This window comes from Pelophylax lessonae (genome assembly GCF_965119305.1).
Source record: "Pelophylax lessonae genome assembly, chromosome: 12".
Taxonomy (NCBI): domain Eukaryota; kingdom Metazoa; phylum Chordata; class Amphibia; order Anura; family Ranidae; genus Pelophylax; species Pelophylax lessonae.
The window spans coordinates 92,041,121-92,059,697 of record NC_138779.1 but is presented as its reverse complement, the minus strand read 5'-3'; the positions used below and the strand labels follow the sequence as shown (position 1 = coordinate 92,059,697).

At 43.0% G+C, this 18,577-nt stretch overlaps 1 protein-coding gene across 1 annotated transcript in view; it reads right to left on the bottom strand.

The window, feature by feature from the left end:
* LOC309568882 (L-amino-acid oxidase-like) overlaps window positions 1-18,227 on the bottom strand; it is a gene marked incomplete at its 5' end in the record, with an annotated part of 67,593 nt that extends 49,366 nt beyond the window's left edge. The window contains one exon of the mRNA XM_082274665.1: window positions 18,119-18,227. Coding sequence (XP_082130791.1) covers window positions 18,119-18,227 — 109 coding nt within the window. The remainder of the gene's footprint in view (window positions 1-18,118) is intronic.
* Between the last annotated feature and the right edge of the window lie 350 nt (window positions 18,228-18,577).

The following is an 18,577-nucleotide window of genomic DNA, read 5'->3' as shown; positions in this document are numbered from 1 at the left end:
AAGGTGGATCTCTCTCACACGTACCGACACAGACTATCCCCCAATTTAACTGATCCCCAAAGGTTTTTGATTAAATAGCGGAATAGAAAATATGATCCCAAAAAAGTGTATGTATATCACACGTACACAACCACACTAGGCCCCAATTACTATTGTTTGTACCCCTAAAAGGCTAGGAGTAGGGGGAGTATGGAACAGGCAGCACCCTCAAACCTTCAGAAGTATGAGATGAACCCCAACAACTTGGAAAGGTGGATCTCTCTCACACGTACCAACACAGACTATCCCCCAATTTAACTGATCCCCAAAGGTTTTTGTTTAAATAGCGGAATAGAAAATATGATCCCAAAAAAGTGTGTGTATATCACACGTACACAACCACACTAGGCCCCAATTACTATTGTTTGTACCCCTAAAAGGCTAGGAGTAGGGGGAGTATGGAACAGGCAGCACCCTCAAACCTTCAGAAGTATGAGATGAACCCCAACAACTTGGAAAGGTGGATCTCTCTCACACGTACCAACACAGACTATCCCCCAATTTAACTGATCCCCAAAGGTTTTTGATTAAATAGCGGAATAGAAAATATGATCCCAAAAAAGTGTATGTATATCACACGTACACAACCACACTAGGCCCCAATTACTATTGTTTGTACCCCTAAAAGGCTAGGAGTAGGGGGAGTATGGAACAGGCAGCACCCTCAAACCTTCAGAAGTATGAGATGAACCCCAACAACTTGGAAAGGTGGATCTCTCTCACACGTACCAACACAGACTATCCCCCAATTTAACTGATCCCCAAAGGTTTTTGATTAAATAGCGGAATAGAAAATATGATCCCAAAAAAGTGTATGTATATCACACGTACACAACCACACTAGGCCCCAATTACTATTGTTTGTACCCCTAAAAGGCTAGGAGTAGGGGGAGTATGGAACAGGCAGCACCCTCAAACCTTCAGAAGTATGAGATGAACCCCAACAACTTGGAAAGGTGGATCTCTCTCACACGTACCAACACAGACTATCCCCCAATTTAACTGATCCCCAAAGGTTTTTGATTAAATAGCGGAATAGAAAATATGATCCCAAAAAAGTGTATGTATATCACACGTACACAACCACACTAGGCCCCAATTACTATTGTTTGTACCCCTAAAAGGCTAGGAGTAGGGGGAGTATGGAACAGGCAGCACCCTCAAACCTTCAGAAGTATGAGATGAACCCCAACAACTTGGAAAGGTGGATCTCTCTCACACGTACCAACACAGACTATCCCCCAATTTAACTGATCCCCAAAGGTTTTTGATTAAATAGCGGAATAGAAAATATGATCCCAAAAAAGTGTATGTATATCACACGTACACAACCACACTAGGCCCCAATTACTATTGTTTGTACCCCTAAAAGGCTAGGAGTAGGGGGAGTATGGAACAGGCAGCACCCTCAAACCTTCAGAAGTATGAGATGAACCCCAACAACTTGGAAAGGTGGATCTCTCTCACACGTACCAACACAGACTATCCCCCAATTTAACTGATCCCCAAAGGTTTTTGATTAAATAGCGGAATAGAAAATATGATCCCAAAAAAGTGTATGTATATCACACGTACACAACCACACTAGGCCCCAATTACTATTGTTTGTACCCCTAAAAGGCTAGGAGTAGGGGGAGTATGGAACAGGCAGCACCCTCAAACCTTCAGAAGTATGAGATGAACCCCAACAACTTGGAAAGGTGGATCTCTCTCACACGTACCAACACAGACTATCCCCCAATTTAACTGATCCCCAAAGGTTTTTGATTAAATAGCGGAATAGAAAATATGATCCCAAAAAAGTGTATGTATATCACACGTACACAACCACACTAGGCCCCAATTACTATTGTTTGTACCCCTAAAAGGCTAGGAGTAGGGGGAGTATGGAACAGGCAGCACCCTCAAACCTTCAGAAGTATGAGATGAACCCCAACAACTTGGAAAGGTGGATCTCTCTCACACGTACCAACACAGACTATCCCCCAATTTAACTGATCCCCAAAGGTTTTTGATTAAATAGCGGAATAGAAAATATGATCCCAAAAAAGTGTATGTATATCACACGTACACAACCACACTAGGCCCCAATTACTATTGTTTGTACCCCTAAAAGGCTAGGAGTAGGGGGAGTATGGAACAGGCAGCACCCTCAAACCTTCAGAAGTATGAGATGAACCCCAACAACTTGGAAAGGTGGATCTCTCTCACACGTACCAACACAGACTATCCCCCAATTTAACTGATCCCCAAAGGTTTTTGATTAAATAGCGGAATAGAAAATATGATCCCAAAAAAGTGTATGTATATCACACGTACACAACCACACTAGGCCCCAATTACTATTGTTTGTACCCCTAAAAGGCTAGGAGTAGGGGGAGTATGGAACAGGCAGCACCCTCAAACCTTCAGAAGTATGAGATGAACCCCAACAACTTGGAAAGGTGGATCTCTCTCACACGTACCAACACAGACTATCCCCCAATTTAACTGATCCCCAAAGGTTTTTGATTAAATAGCGGAATAGAAAATATGATCCCAAAAAAGTGTATGTATATCACACGTACACAACCACACTAGGCCCCAATTACTATTGTTTGTACCCCTAAAAGGCTAGATGAGGAGTAGGGGGAGTATGGAACAGGCAGCACCCTCAAACCTTCAGAAGTATGAGATTGTGTTCACTGTACCCCACAAAGATTGAGTTCACTGCACCCCACAATGATTGTGTTCACTGCACCCCACAAAGATTGTGTTCACTGCACCTCACAAAGATTGTGTTCACTGTACCCCCCAAAGATTGTGTTCACTGCACCCCACAAAGATTCTGTTCACTGTACCCCACAAAGATTGTGTTCACTGCACCCCAAAAAGATTGTGTTCACTGCACCCCAAAAAGGATGTTGTTCACTGCACCCCAAAAAGGATGTTGTTCACTCCACCCCAAAAAGATTGTGTTCACTGCACCCCACAAAGATTGTGTTCACTGCACCCCAAAAAGATTGTGTTCACTGCACCCCAAAAATGATTTTGTTCACTGCACCCCAAAAAGGATTTTGTTCACTGCACCCCAAAAAGGATGTTGTTCACTCCACCCCAAAAAGATTGTGTTCACTGCACCCCAAAAAGATTGTGTTCACTGCACCCCACAAAGGATTTTGTTCACTGCACCCCAAAAAGATTGTGTTCACTGCACCCCAAAAAGGATGTTGTTCACTGCACCCCAAAAAGGATTTTGTTCACTGCACCCCAAAAAGATTGTGTTCACTGCACCCCACAAAGGATTTTGTTCACTGCACCCCACAAAGATTGTGTTCACTGCACACCAAAAAGGATTGTGTTCACTGCACCCCAAAAAGATTTTGTTCACTGCACCCCAAAAAGATTGTGTTCACTGCAGCCCAAAAAGATTGTGTTCACTGCAGCCCAAAAAGATTGTGTTCACTGCAGCCCAAAAAGATTGTGTTCACTGCAGCCCAAAAAGATTGTGTTCACTGCAGCTCACACACAGAAAAATGGATGTGGATCACTGACACCTGCCTATCTCCAATCCCACACCACACAGCAATATCGATTGTAGTTTGTAGAACACAGTTTCCCTAAAATTCAGCAGACTCTGTCCCTAACAGGATTGAGAAGAGATCGTAGATCAGAATTGAGTGCAGACCCCACCCCCCACACAGCAATATCGATTGTAGTTTGTAGAAGACACTGACCCTATAATTCAGCAGACTCTATCCCTAAAATGCCTACAACTCGCCCTGCCTAAACACTCCGACCTGTCCCTCAATTCTATCCGGACACAAATGTTTTTTTCCTGCCTATCTTTCCCTAATCAGCAGCCAGCACGTTGATGTGTGCTCTGTCCCTGAATCTAAGCAGCATAATGACGCCGCTGCGGCTGCCTCGAACTTATAAAGACTTGGTCACATGCTTCAGACGGCCAATCACAGCTACTGAGACATTTGCAGGCATGGCTGGGATGGCTTAAGGCACACCAGTTAAACGATTGTTGATTGGCTGTTGAAAGCCCGCCATGAAAAGAGCGCCAAAGCATGCAAAACCCGGAAATAAAACGACCGAACACGGATTTTTACCCGAACATACAGTAAAGTGTCCGTGTCCGTGTTCGGGTACAAAAAATCCAATTATTCGGTACGAACACGAATAATACAGTCCGTGTTCGCTCAACACTACTAGTGATGGAGCTGGTGGCAGAGTTGTAAATGGCTTTGTAAGTTATTGTTAGTACTTTGAATTTTATTCATTGGCTGAGTGGAAGCCAGTTGGGGGATTGGCATAGAGGGGCATAGGACACTGAATTGTTGGTAAGGTGGATGAGTCTTGCAGCAGCATTCATGATGGACTTAAGGGGGATAGCCTATGTAAAGGCAATCCAATGAGGAGGGAGTTGTAGTAGTCAAGGCAAGAGATAACCATGGGATTAGAATCTTCGTGGTGTCATTGGTTAAAAAGGGGTGTATTCTTGAGATGTTGCGAAGGTTAAGGTGGCATGATTGGGATTTGGTACCCCTAGAACTCGGGCATGTGGGAACGGACTGATAGTTATGCCATTGGTCTTGACAGAGAAGTCAGGGGAAGGGATACGTGGGGGAGAAAATATTATGGGCTCAATTGTAGATACAGTAGATTGAGTTTGAGGAAGTGGTGTGATATCCAGTCAGATGTGTCTGCTAGAAAATCAGTAATGTGTGAGGGACCTGATGGGGTGAGCTGAGGGGTAGAGAGATAGATTTGGGTGTCATCAGCATAGAAATGGTAATGGAAGCCATGGGAAGCTATCAGCTGACCCTGGGAGGAGATGTAGATCAAGAAAAGGAGAGGTTTAAGGACAGAACTATGGGAGGCCCCAAAGGTAAAAGGAGTAGGAGAGGAGGAAGTAGAATTGGGACACTGAAGATTTGAACTAACGCAGCGCACAGCCATGGAGACCAAGCAAATCAAGGCTTTTTTTTTGAGGAGGAAATGGTCAACTGTATTAAAGGCAGTGGAGAGGTCCAAGTGTAAGAGTATGGAACAGTGACCTCATCACAAGGGTTAAATACCAGGAATCAATGAACTACAAGTGCAGTGATGCAACCGCAAGAGTGAACAATTGAGTCTAATTCCCTCTTCCATGTAAGCAGACTGGACTTGAAGTATTTAATTTACAGATTATGGAGAACGTAGCTGTCAATGTATGACATGGTTGTCACTGGAATCTGCTGCCCTTCACCTATGGAGATGTGAGAGCCCTCTGGCTGAGATTGGTCCACCATTGGAAACTGCTGGCCATCATCCCTTTAGTCATCTCCCTCCACTGGCTCAACCACTTCCACATCATTTTGATTCTCCTAGATGTCATCTACAGTTTTGCAAACAAGAATGGATTATGTTTTAGAATCAAGTACAACATTTCAGTAGCAGGCACATTAGAGACTAAGCATAAACAGAAGCCTACTATTCTTTATTCTTTATGTGACTCCATACCAGTGTAGCAGGTTTTCCAGGCCTGTTACCTGATGTGGATCTGCCATCGGTACTGGTGACATCTCCAGCCCATGTGGGCTGAGGCCCTGGGTGTGAGCACTGAGACATAGACTACTCCGGCATCTTTGTTTTGTAGTTTTATTGAAGAAAAGGGGATGGGAGAAGGGTATGAGTGGGATACTCCTTGTAGGCTTCAACTGTATACACTTGGGACTTTCTCCAGGAAATGTCTGTCAACGCTGTCCTGACGCCAACCGAAGCTAGCCAACGCTCACTGACGCGTAGTAACACACTGTAACTTGAAAGAAGTGCTAGATCCCCGACCTTAAGTCCAGAAGATCCAGTACTGCAGAATAGAGAGCTTCTGACACTGTTTGACTTGCAGAGTCCCTGACTTTACTCCCCAGCCTTGCACTGGCTTGTAGTAAACTGCTAAAGGTTCCTGTATGAATGCAATTCTCAACCAACACTCTGTACAATTCAGGGCCCTACTGCAGGCGCCTCCTTTACACTTGTTACTCTTCAGGGTCCACTGATTATGTACCCCCTCTGTAACTTCAGGATCCTTAACCTAGGCACCCCCCTTTACCGCTAGCTGGCACTGGATCCCAGAACCCTCTCCGGTGTGGTCTCCTATAACACTTCAGGCAGACCCCCAGGGGCAATCCTCAGTACTCACGACCTGTGTAAACTTTCCTGGGACTGAACCCCTCTTGCTCTCCGCTGGTTCTCGGCACACCGGATCCTCCTCAGCTCACTCAGCACTCTCTGGATTCTCAGGCGACACCCCAAGACATCCGCTTCCTCAGACAGGAGGGGAGACAGCCGTTCTCTCCCTCCTGGGACTCTGCTCCCGCCAAAGACACCCGCGTCACATGCTCCCCCAAACTTATACCCACTCCCAGAATTCTTTGCAGCATAATCTGCCTTCTGGGGTAGCTACAAGCCTGGATGTGCCCCCTGATTGGGCTTCCTCCACTGCCCTATGAGAAGCCTCTCACAGGAGCCAGTGGGGAGACTTCCCCTTCAGCTCAACACATCTGGAACTCATGACACCTTACTACAGAAATCATGGCCCTGCTGTTAGGCAGACAAGGCCCACTATACATTTATCTAGCACCTACCTGTAGGGTGCTACACCAGGATATTTTTTCTTTGCTTCCAGATGTATCTACAACAAAATGAAACATTCCAGCATCAGTATATTTGTGAAAAGAGGATTTTCACAAATTTTGGAATGTCCCATTTACAATCTAATACCCAAGCTTAGCAACTCAAAGAACTGCTTCCAGATCAGCTTCTAGTCACTTCCAGGCCTTTCTTTAAAAATTGTTGTAAATCTCAGGCATGAAATATGAACAAAGCATTTCTCTCTATAGTGTGTGGTTGTCTCAATTAAGAGTACGAAGTGTCATTTCTGGTTGCTGCTTTGTATCTCTGCTATCAGCAAGAATCACTTTTGACAGATTTTCCTGACACCAAGTCAAAAATTGTGACAGGAGAGGGATCTCCAGCTGATTGCCTCAACTCTGTAACTGTGAGCTGTGCAAAGGGAGGGGGGGGGGGGGGGTTGTCTTCACGTCCTCCATGTTTCCCCTAAACATGAACCAACTCTAGTAAACTCTCTTGATGTACTAAACATCACCACAGTTATTTGTGCATTTAGAAGGAACACGCAGAGCCAATGCCCTCTCCACCTGTCTAGCGTATCAAACCTACCTCACTCCCACCAATGGTATGGGGTCCCACCGTGCACCAAGTGTAGACTTAATGTGTGCACTTAATTCCTCCTCTTCCGTACCTGTGTGCAGAATGAGGGCCCCTGGCAGTGCATATTTGCTCCCATTGTTCTGGGAGACTGATTGCAGCAGAAGGAGTGCCAACAACATCTCCCTCACTGCAAGAGGCTATCTCACCTGTCACATGTACTTGCTTAATGACAGGCTGCTAGAGAAACCTTCGTTACCCTTGGTAACCATTTGGAACTTCACACTTTATTAACTCCTTCTACCTCTGTCTTCATAACCCAGTGTATCTAGTGACCCAAGCTGTAGACTGTGTGTGCCGGTTACTTACATTGCACCTCTTTAGTAACTTCAAAGAAAAAAGGCAAAGGCAATGTTTCAAAAATTTTACTTGAAGAATACATTAACATAATGACAGAGACAATAGACAGTACCGGATAAAGTGCTAACATTTCCTAACATCCCTAGTCCCCAACTTCACAAATATGGCTGCCTCAGGATACTGGTCCAAGCAAAACTCCCATAGTGGTTGTTTGGAATCTAGCTCCAACTTCGGCATGATACTGGCAATTCAGACATCGGTAATGGCATTGGGTGGGCCTGGCAAAGTGGACCAGGGCTAAAACAAACTCCTTCCTCTATTTACCCTTCCTTCACGGGAATTTACAGTTAACCCCTAACTTCCTGCTGGGGCAGCAGTAACCACTACCTACTTACATGCCATGCCATCTTGTCATTATGTGTTCACCTTTTAAATAAATCTAAAAATAATGTAGAATATAGAAGAAAATGTTTAAATCCCCCCTCCAACATATCCAGAAACGACTATGCTGCTGCCCATGTAAATAGTTATAATATCAGTCATTTGATGGCTTGACAGTTTGGTTGAGAGTACAAGCAACTGTAACAGTTATCATTCATAGCATGCCTTAAATGTAACTGTAACGGAATCATGACCCCACAATGTGCTTGTGATCTTCCGTCAGAATACCGCTTCCCCCAGTCTTGAGCATAAATATTATCAGATATTCTAGCCGTCCCCATACAAAACTAGCTGAGAATAGCTTGTATAAGATCTGGAACATTTATTGAACAAACTCACACCGAATATACTGTATACCACACCAGGTCAGGTGCCTGATTACATTAACATATGCAGATAAAATTGTGTACATAAATATAATTAACATATCTAAGGAACAACCAACACAAGCAATATTCTACTTTCCCATTAGCAACTAACAGATTTAATTAACATGATCTAATTAACTAGCAGACTTGCTGTCATTGAGCTTATGAAGTACAATGCACATTATTATAAATGTAAACACATCCCCTCAGTAGACAATAGGTGAGTTAATCAGCACAATCAGCAATGTGTGGAAGACAGGTGGTTGAGCTGATGATATTAGCATCTGCCATGAGTCTGACTGTGCCGAGCAGTCCCCTATTGGCAATAGGCAGCTAGGCCTTTACCATGGATCCTAGGCCTAGAGTCCCAGGGTGTGTATGTCTTGGGGAGATGTGGACTTGAATCCAAAGTAAAATTACTCCAAGGGTCCCCCCAGCATACACCCCACAAAGAACAGAGTTCTCTCACAAGCCAGGGTCCATAGTCAGTAGACAAGAGGCTATCCTGCAGTCCCCTCCAAAAGCCCTTGTCCTGAGCGAGTTTGTCACAGTAACTGTTTTTGGAAACAGTGAAATCAGTTACTTTAGCTCTGCTTCAACTCAATGACCAATTGCTCAGTCTGAGTGGACATAGCCCTTTAACCTTTTTTGGACTGCCCCACTCAGATATACTGCGGCATGGCAGCCCTCCTGCGCAAAATCATGTACTTGCTTCTGCTGAAGTCAATCAGCAGATTCCGCGGACGCAATGTCTGCCAGAACATGTTCACAGGAGAGGTAGAACGGCGGACTGCCTATGCAATCAAGGCAGACCGCCGTTCTGTCAGAGAGGAAGATGGAGATCTTCTGCTAAGCAGAAACACGGATCTCCGTCTTCCTCCAGTTAAGCCACCCCCCCCCCACATACACACAGTTAAAAAGCACTCCCTAGGAGCACACTTAACCCTTTGATCACCCCTGATGTTAACCCCTTTCCTGCCAGTGTCATTAGTACAGTGACAGTGCATTTTTTTTTTTTTTTTTTAGCACTGATCACTGTATTATTGTCACTGGTTCCCATAAAAGTGTCAGTTAGGTGTCCAATTTGTCCGCTGCAATGTCAAAGTCCCACTAAAAATCACTGATTACCGCCATTACCAGTAAAAAATAAATACAAATTCCATAAAAATATCTCATATTTTGTAGACGCTATAGCTTTTGCGCAAACCAATCAATAAACACTTATTGGGATTTTTTTTACCGAAATGATGTAGCAGAATACGGTACATATTGGTCTAAATTGATGAATAAATTTAATTTTTTACATTTTTTTATTGGGAATTTTTTATAGCATAAAGTAAAAAATACTGTTTCTTTTTTTTTTTGTTGCTCTTTTTTTGTTTATAGTGCAAAAAATAAAAAGCATAGAGGTGATCAAATACCACCAAAAGAAAGCTTTATTTGTGGGAACAGTGCAGCACGTACGCCCAATTGTCAGTTAAAGTAGCGCAGTGTCGTATTGCAAAAAAAGGTCTGGTCATGAAGAGGGGTAAACCTTTCAGGGCTGAAGTGGTTAATTGTGATTTTGTTTGCTTAAAAAGGGGGTTTTGTCTTTCTTTTGACTGCAATTTCTAACAGAAAAACTATGGAACGTGTCCTTGCAATGACCCAGAATTTGAGCAAGATAGCTACTAACAGTTTGTTCTGGTTCATAATGACTTTATGATTAGTGCTATATTTACAGTACCTATCTTACCAAATTAAAATTCCACTTCAATGGTGTGTCCTTCCTGCTTGATAATCAGAGCAGAATTAATATTTACAAGACAGTGTAAATATTTTATAATCAAGCTTCTTTATTGACACGAGGATGGTGGATCTATGGCAGCTAAGTAATTTTCACGGAATGTACCTGGAAATCTGCTTACTATCTGTACATCTCAGAACAATGGGGTTATATACTTCATTGAAAATTAGATAAAATATGGAGAAATTGACTTGACTCTGAATTACCATAGCCTTTGAGTCAGCAAAAGACAGTCTGGCCACTCTCCTCTGACCACTCTCAGCAAGGCATCTCTGAGTGCAGAACTGACACTCACTGAATGGTTTTAAGGTATTCGCAGCATTGTGAGTAAACTCTAGAGCAGCCTTTTTCAACCAGGGTGCCTTGAGGTTTCTTCAGGGGTGCCTTGGCAAAATGCCTAAAAATTGCCCCAAAATTGTATACAAGCCAGTGGGTGGAGAAGGCCTGGCTTTAAGTTACACAAAGGCACAGATTTCCATTTCAAGGGGTGCAGGTGTCACATTAGCTGAGTGATGGAGAAAAACTGAGGGAGAAGAGAAACATTGGAATACTAGTCAGAACCAGTGTGCAAAAGTGTATCAGATTTGGAAGAATAAATCACCTCTAACATTGGTTGTCCTACATGTGGATGTTGATGTATTGATGTATTATGTAAAACTATCAGAATAGATTTTACATTTTAGAATGGATGTTCATCATTTTAGAGGGTGCCTTGAGATTGTCCATAATTTTAAAGGTGCCTGGACTGAAAAAAGGTTGAGAAACACTGTTCTAAGCCTGTGCTCTCATGTGCGGCCTGCTTTCTGTTGGCCATGAAGAAAACAAAAGCCTCCGCCCCTTGCGCTGACTGCATTCCAGAGCCAGCTACATCATAGCAAACCTCAAATGCAGACAACAGTGCTGGCTGTATTACAGCAAAGTTAAAATGTAAACCAAAGCCGACTAGCAGCTGCTAGTGTGAAGGCCAATGTTACCTGCATACTGACTTCTTCATCAGTGCTGGCCACAATTCAGGAGTGAAAAGCAGCAGAGACAGCCAATCAAAACACCCTGCTCCCCCACTGTGGGTGGAGTCAGGCACTGCACAGCCCTGGTGACATGGGCAGGAGATGATCGTAGGGCCCTGCAGAGACTGTCAATCCCATCCTATGGCTGGAGAGAAAGTGCTGGAGGACATAAAGTGCCATTGATGAAATAACTGAGTTTAAAAAAAAAACGTAAAATGTGAGTTTCTGTGCAGCAATTGTGATTTAATAGCTATGTAGCCCTGCCCCCTGGGGAGTGGCAAAGTGAACACACATCCTCCTCACTTCTGTTGCCCTGAACATTGTCCAACCCACTTGACACTATAGGCTCAGACATATTGAATGAGTAGACACTACTAGTTTGCGGTAAAGAATCAAATTTACTTGTCTTTAACTTGTGGTTGGAAGAATGAACAAACAGTTTTAATAAAACATACAATATAAAAGATCAATAATACCAAAGAGATCCTGAATCCTCAACCCAGAATTGCATAAGATTCAGCACTCAGGATCTAAGAGAGCAACACAAAGGCACATATATATTACTAAGGGCCCCTCTTGTGGCACATTAATATACATGCATTGACGCACGTTGAGCCATGCATCAACATGCATCCGGTAACGCCCAACTCCCTTAGGTCCCTTTCACACAGGCATTTTGATCCGGTCCGCCTGAAAAACTGACATGCTTCATGCAGCCCTATGGAGCGGCGGATGTCAGCGGAGACATCTCCTCTGACACCCGCTGCTCTCCGATCCGGTCCGTGAAATCCAGACGGATGAAAACCCTATTTTCCATCCATCTGGAGGATTGGATAAGATCGGATGAAAATGGACAGGCGGTCCGATCTCATAGAGGAGAGTGGGGATGTGACAGCTCTGTCTCTGCACACATAGCGGAGACGGAGCTGCCATCTGCCTGCTTGGCGGAGATAGGCAAATTGATCCCCGCTGAGCAAAACGGACTCCGTCGGGCGCACCGCCCATGTGAAAGGAGCCTTATGGTGCAAATGCTGCCCCACTGCAAGGGAGAATAAAGATAAGACACCACTACAACCACTTACAAGACATCCTAAGAAGCTCCAGTCCTGGTGCTCAGAGAAAAGAAGGCCATAGACGAGTCGTAAAATGAATGAATCCGCATCGATCGTCGAATTGCTAGTTTTTCGCATCATTAGTGTGCCAGCTGCAACACATGATTTTCCTGCCACAATTGAATGTGCCAGATACAACATGCTGGTTTTCTTTTTAGAAATGACACAGTCGCATGAGCTATTTTCGTTTTTCGACTCTTCTATGGCCTGCTTAAAAGGTCTCTAAAAACTTCACATGGTCAGGCTCCATTCACACTTGTACGACTCCAAAGTTGTACGACTTTGGAGTGCAACTTTGGATGGGTGCGACTTGGATGTGACTTTCCTTCTGCAAAGTCGGACGCACTGTTGCATTTAAAACATTCAAGTGTGACTTTCATGCAACTTTCTAGTGTTAACATTGAAGTCTATGGCCCTCAAGTTGCATGAAAGTCGGACCAAAGTAGTGCATGAAATATTTTGAGGCCTCTACGACTTTAAGTTGTAGATATGTGAATAGTTATCATTGGAAAACATGGGGTATGACTTTGCTGTCCAACGTCATATGACAAGTAGTACAAGTATGAATGAGGTGTCAAGCCTCAATAGAAAACTTCAAATTTCTATAGCTTGTACATGTTGAAGGCGCCAACTCTAGTAGAGTGTTCAAATCTATCAGATAACTGCTGCCCCTTTAAGTGTAGTGTACACAATCAAACAATCAAATTCTAGTAAAGTAAGGCACTGTTCTATACAAAACCCATGTGAATCAGATAACATACTGTATAAAGTTCAAAGTGCACTAGTGTAAACTGCATATAAAACAGTCTGATATTATGTCAAGTAGTAAAAAGAAAAAATTGATAATCAGTCCAATGTGGACAGTGACAATTGTATATTGTGGCAGTCTCTATAACCACAAGCCATGCTGTGTTCTGTAGTGCTCCTCTTCCCATAGATTTAGTGCTCCACCACGTGCAGGTAAATAAATTGACTTTTTTCTCCTCCAGTTGAAGCCATGATGGATGTGACGTAACGCGTAGAGGTTCCAAGCGGTGGGCAGGTTTGATGCTGTCTTATGTGATCACTGTTGGAATTGTGATTGAAGCTGTATTTTATTTAAATGTGAGTTTAATGATTGAAGCTGGGATCTGTCTTATTGCTTCCATAACGTTTGGGTATTGCGCCCTTGGAGTTTGTCTTTTTATGTCTCTACATGTGCTATTTTGGAGCATTATCAAGGACTTTGGAGCGCTATGGAGCTAAATGGGAACATTGCCAAGGAGTGTGGAGCTATCTAGAAAGTGGACGGCAGTGATTATACTTTTAAAACAAATTGCTTTAGACCCGTAGTGGGTTAATCTTGGAGTCGAGCAAACACCTCACCTGGGGATTGCAGCACAAGATCTAAGGAGTGGACACATGGAATGATTCACACATTGCACTTTGTGTAGAGATTTGGACTTTGCACATTTTTTTGCACAGGAGTGTTTTTTCATTTTTTTCATTTTTTTTAATATTATGCACCTCAGTACTGATTTTTTAACTTGCACTATATATAACCAGACAGTGATTTCTGCACTTTTATTGCACTTTAGGTACCCACTTTGGATTTTATCTTCAATTTTATCACATTACATGGTATATTATTTATCATTCTGTTAATGTTTATATTTCTTTGTAAGTGAATTGATTTATGCTTGCAGCGCTATCACATTGTTTAAAACCTAACAATGGACATCTGTTTGGTCCCTTTCAAAGGCGTGCACACAGGGTGTGCTGGGTGTGCCTGGGCACACCCTAATCACTATGTGTGTATTAGCATTATCACTCTGTGTGCAGGTGGGGAGATGGGAAAGATCCTCCTCTTATGGGCTCTGCCATATGCACCGGCCGGGAGATCAATGTGCCGGGGTCATATATATGTAGGCGCACACTCATGCATGTGTGTTTGATCTTTGGGGTGCACACCCTAATGCAATAGGCTGCACACACCTATGGTCCCTTCCTATGCTCTCTGCCTCTGCTGCACTCTTACCATTCACATTGTTTAGGACTAAAGAGGACCACACCCTGTATATAAACCACTTCCCGACCACCCGCCGCCTTTTTACTGCGGCAGGGGGGCTCTCCTGTGCAAACCCACGTAGAGCTACGTCGGTCGCACGCGGGAAGCTAGGGGGGCGAGCGCGCGCCGCCGTGCTCCCCCCCATTATGCAACAGGGAAGCCGATGCATGGGTCAGGCAGCTCCGATTGCTGCCTGACACCCGCGATCGCTCTCCGCTGAGAGAGAAGGACGGGCAGCTGTTGTAAACACAGCTGACCATTCTTTTCCCAGAAATTATCATAGAGCTCATGTGATCCTTCTATATAGGATCACAGGTCTCTATGGCATTTCAGAAGCCCCCCCCCCCAGTTAGAATCACTCCCCTAGGCTCACATTTAACCCCTTGATCACCCATAGGGTTAACCCCTTCCCTGCCAATGGCATTATTCTAGTAACAGTGCATATTTTTAGCACTGATTACTGTAGTAATTTCACTGGTACCCCAAAAAGTGTAAAAAATGTCAGTTAGGGGTCCAATCTGTCCGCAGCAATGTCGCAGTCCCGCAAAAAATCACAGATCGCCACCATTACTAGTAAAAAAAAAAAAAAAAAAAAAAAAACTATAAAAAATGATATAAATCTTCCCCCTAGTTTGTATACGCAATAACTTTTGCGCAAACCAATCAAAATACGCTTATTGCAATTTTTTTACCAAAAATATGTAGCAGAAAACAAATTGGCCTAAAATGTTTAAAAATTTTGATTTAAAATTTTTTTTTTTTTGAGAATGTCATATAGCAGAATGTGAAAAATATTGTTTTTTTTTCAAAATTGTCGCTCTTTTTTGTTTATAGCGCAAAAAATAAAAATCCGATCTGTCCACCGTAATGTCGCAGTCCATCTGAAAAATCGCTGATTGCTGCCATTACTAGTAAAAAAATTAAATAAATAAAAATGACATAAATCTTTCCCCTAGCTTGTAGACGCGATAACTTTTGCGCAAACCAATCAATCTACACTTATTGGGATTTTTTTTACCAAAAATTTGTAGCAGAACACAAATTGGCCTAAAATGATGAAAAAATTTTATTTTTTATTTTATTTTTTTTAAATTGGGAATGTTATATAGCAGAAAGTAAAAAAGTTTTTTTTTTTTTTTTTTTTCAGAATTGTTGCTCTTTTTTTGTTTATAGCGCAAAAAAAAAAATAAAAAAATCGCAGAGGTGATCAAATACCACCAAAAGAAATCTCTATTTGTGGGGAAAAAAAGGACATCAATTTTATTTGGATACAGCGTTGCACGACCGCACAATTGCATGTTAAATTAACACAGTGCCGAATCGCAAAATAGGGCCTGGTCAGGAAGGGGGCAAATCCTTCCGGTCTTAAAGGGGATAAAGAAGAGGAGTGTAGGAGGTTTCTATAGAGTTGTCCTAGGAATGTAATGGCGAAACTTGGCACCCCAGATCTTTTGGAACCATATTTCCCATGGTGCTCAACTACACTGCAGAATGCATATGGGTCCTAGGGTGACAACACTGCTTCTTCATAGATACAGTACAGTGAGTGTTGTCACCCTAGGACAGGAAGTGTGTTACTGGCAGGATCACCAGGTGAACATTTAGGAGAAAAGGCTTTAAACAGAAAAGGAATGCAGCCACCACAGCCAAGGACTGGTCAACTGTAATATTTTACATTTAAATGTTTAGATTTAGATACAACTGAAACTCCTGCCCTGTATGTGCATAATTTATACACTGCGCTGCTGCCAGATGATAATTAGATTATATAAGTTAATTAGATAATTGCATTAACAAGAGGGCGTTTAGGTATTCCTAATTAAATGCTTGGTGAATGTAATTAAAGTGGACTTGGCATCAGATACAGTATATGTTTCATGTTAAGTGTATACTTGCTCAGTCATGTACAAATGTAGGACTTCCGTGTATTTATTACCTCGCCTAGCGAGCTCCCCCTACAATGCCTTCATTTTCCATTCTCTCCAAAAGGACAGCATTATCTTTCTTCAGGCATCATCCAGGGTGAGTATTTACTTTCAGAACTGAGACGCAAGCTCATAGATAACACAATCATGTAAATCCTGGTGCCTGTGCAGTTCTAGGCTGTGTTCACAAATAACTGACACAACTCCGCTCCCGGAGCAGCTTCTCACCCTGTGACTTGTATAAGGTTACAATGTTCAGTCTGGTCACTGGAGGAGACTGAAAAAATACTGAGGATAATGTCATATAGTATATGTGAGCCCTTAGCTTGTAAAACAACCCATTCAATATAAAATAGAAATACAGGCCAAACATTTGTGTTTTTCTATTAAAAAAAAACAAACATGTAAATACATTTTCCCCCTCTTTTATGTTATCACATTCCCTCTTTTCTCAGCTGCATAAGGAATTAGAGAGCTGGGGGAGGAGAAACAGCAGCACACTGGCGAATGGTCCCAGTGAATGGCATGTCAGGACAAATCTGATCATTGGAGGAGAACAGACTGAGTTCCCAGCACAGCTAGAAAACTGACCATGCTGTGTTTTTCTACCTAGTGTGGTCAGTTTTTAATAAGAAAGCAGGGGGACTGGCAGGGACACCAGAGATTTCAAACAAAGACAGAAATACAAAGAGAACAGGATACTTATTCATTCAGGAACATGGTACAGCAGGCACATATCTGGAAAAAGAAATGTTGGGTTTACATATTCTGTAATCTTTTTTTTTTTTTAACAATAATCTTTATTACATTTTTTTTCCGTACAACATGAACGTATGGGATACAACATTTGACCCACACAAAAACCTCCATCACACAAAAAAACAAAACAAAAAATAAATTCCCCTTCAGACCCCGTTCACACTGGGGCGACCTGTCAGGCGACCTGGTCGCCTGACAGGTCGCTGTAGGTCGCCTTCCATAGAGAAGCTGTGGACCCGTTCTAATAGGAGCGACACAAGTCGCTCCGACTTAGAAAAAGGGCCTGGAGCTTCTTTGGGGAGAACCGGAGCGACCTGCATAGACTTCAATGATATGAAGTCCGTGCCGTCCGCTCCGAGGTCGCGGGGCTAGCTGCGCGCCGTGACTTCACAGGTCGCCCCGGGAAGTAGCGTCGCCCCAGTGTGAACGGGGTCTCAACCTATCCTTCCATTACAGACAAGATTCCATATTATTCATATCTTTACACTCTAGACCCGATTGTCTCCTCTAACAAAAGAGGTAAAAAACAGGGAATCATATCTGGATATACTAGCCAAGGCTTCCATATCATATAAAACTTTTGTGGATTTTCTCTATTCTTATATATATTTGTTGTTCCTTCAGCAGAGCATATTCTGTAATCTAGGCAATTTTTGACTTAGACTCGATTCACACTTGTCAGGTGACTTGTCAGCCTGACAAGTCGCGGTCCCTCGCGGTCCATTGACTGCTACAGGACCCGCTCTAATAGGAGCGACACAAGTCACTCCGACTTAGAAAAAGGTTCCTGTACTACTTCGGGGCAACCTCGGAGCGACTTGCACAGACATTCATTATATGAAGTCCGTGCAAGTTGCGCCGAAGTCGCGGTGCACGCGACTTCACAGGTCGCCCCCGAAGTCGTGTCGCCATAGTGTGAACCGACTCTTAGAGATTTTAATGAAAAAAAGATACAACTTATTAATGTGAAAGCATCATGCTACTCTATACTGTAACAAGTCAGGAATTAATTTGTGCAGATATGTCAGTTTACTGACTGGTCAATTTTAAATTGGAACTAAATGGAGGAATACTTACCTTTCCCCCAGCGGTCCTGTCCCTTGGCAGTGCCGGCATCTTCCTCTGTGTGACGGTCTTCAGCTATATTCATTGGCCGAAACGGGATAATGTCGCAGGAGCTATTCATCCCGACATGCAGGGATTGGGCTAACCACCTGAAGCTGAACTGGGCATGCGCAGCTCAGTTTACATGCCGGGGATCACTGTGAGCACAGGTAGGTTTTAGCGCGGGAGAGACATTGCATGCCTGCCTGCTCACAGTGAATAGCAGTGGAACTTTAGTTCTGCTTTAAATATAATTAAACCTTTATGGTTTTCTTTCAGCGATTCTGTTCCTAGCTATCCATATGAAAAGCTATTGACAATGTCTAAAGGCCCGTATACACAATACGAAAATCGGAAGTAAAATTTCGTCCGACGAACGATCTGCCGATTTTCTGATTGTTAGTATAATGCTTTCGAAAGCCGATTACGAAT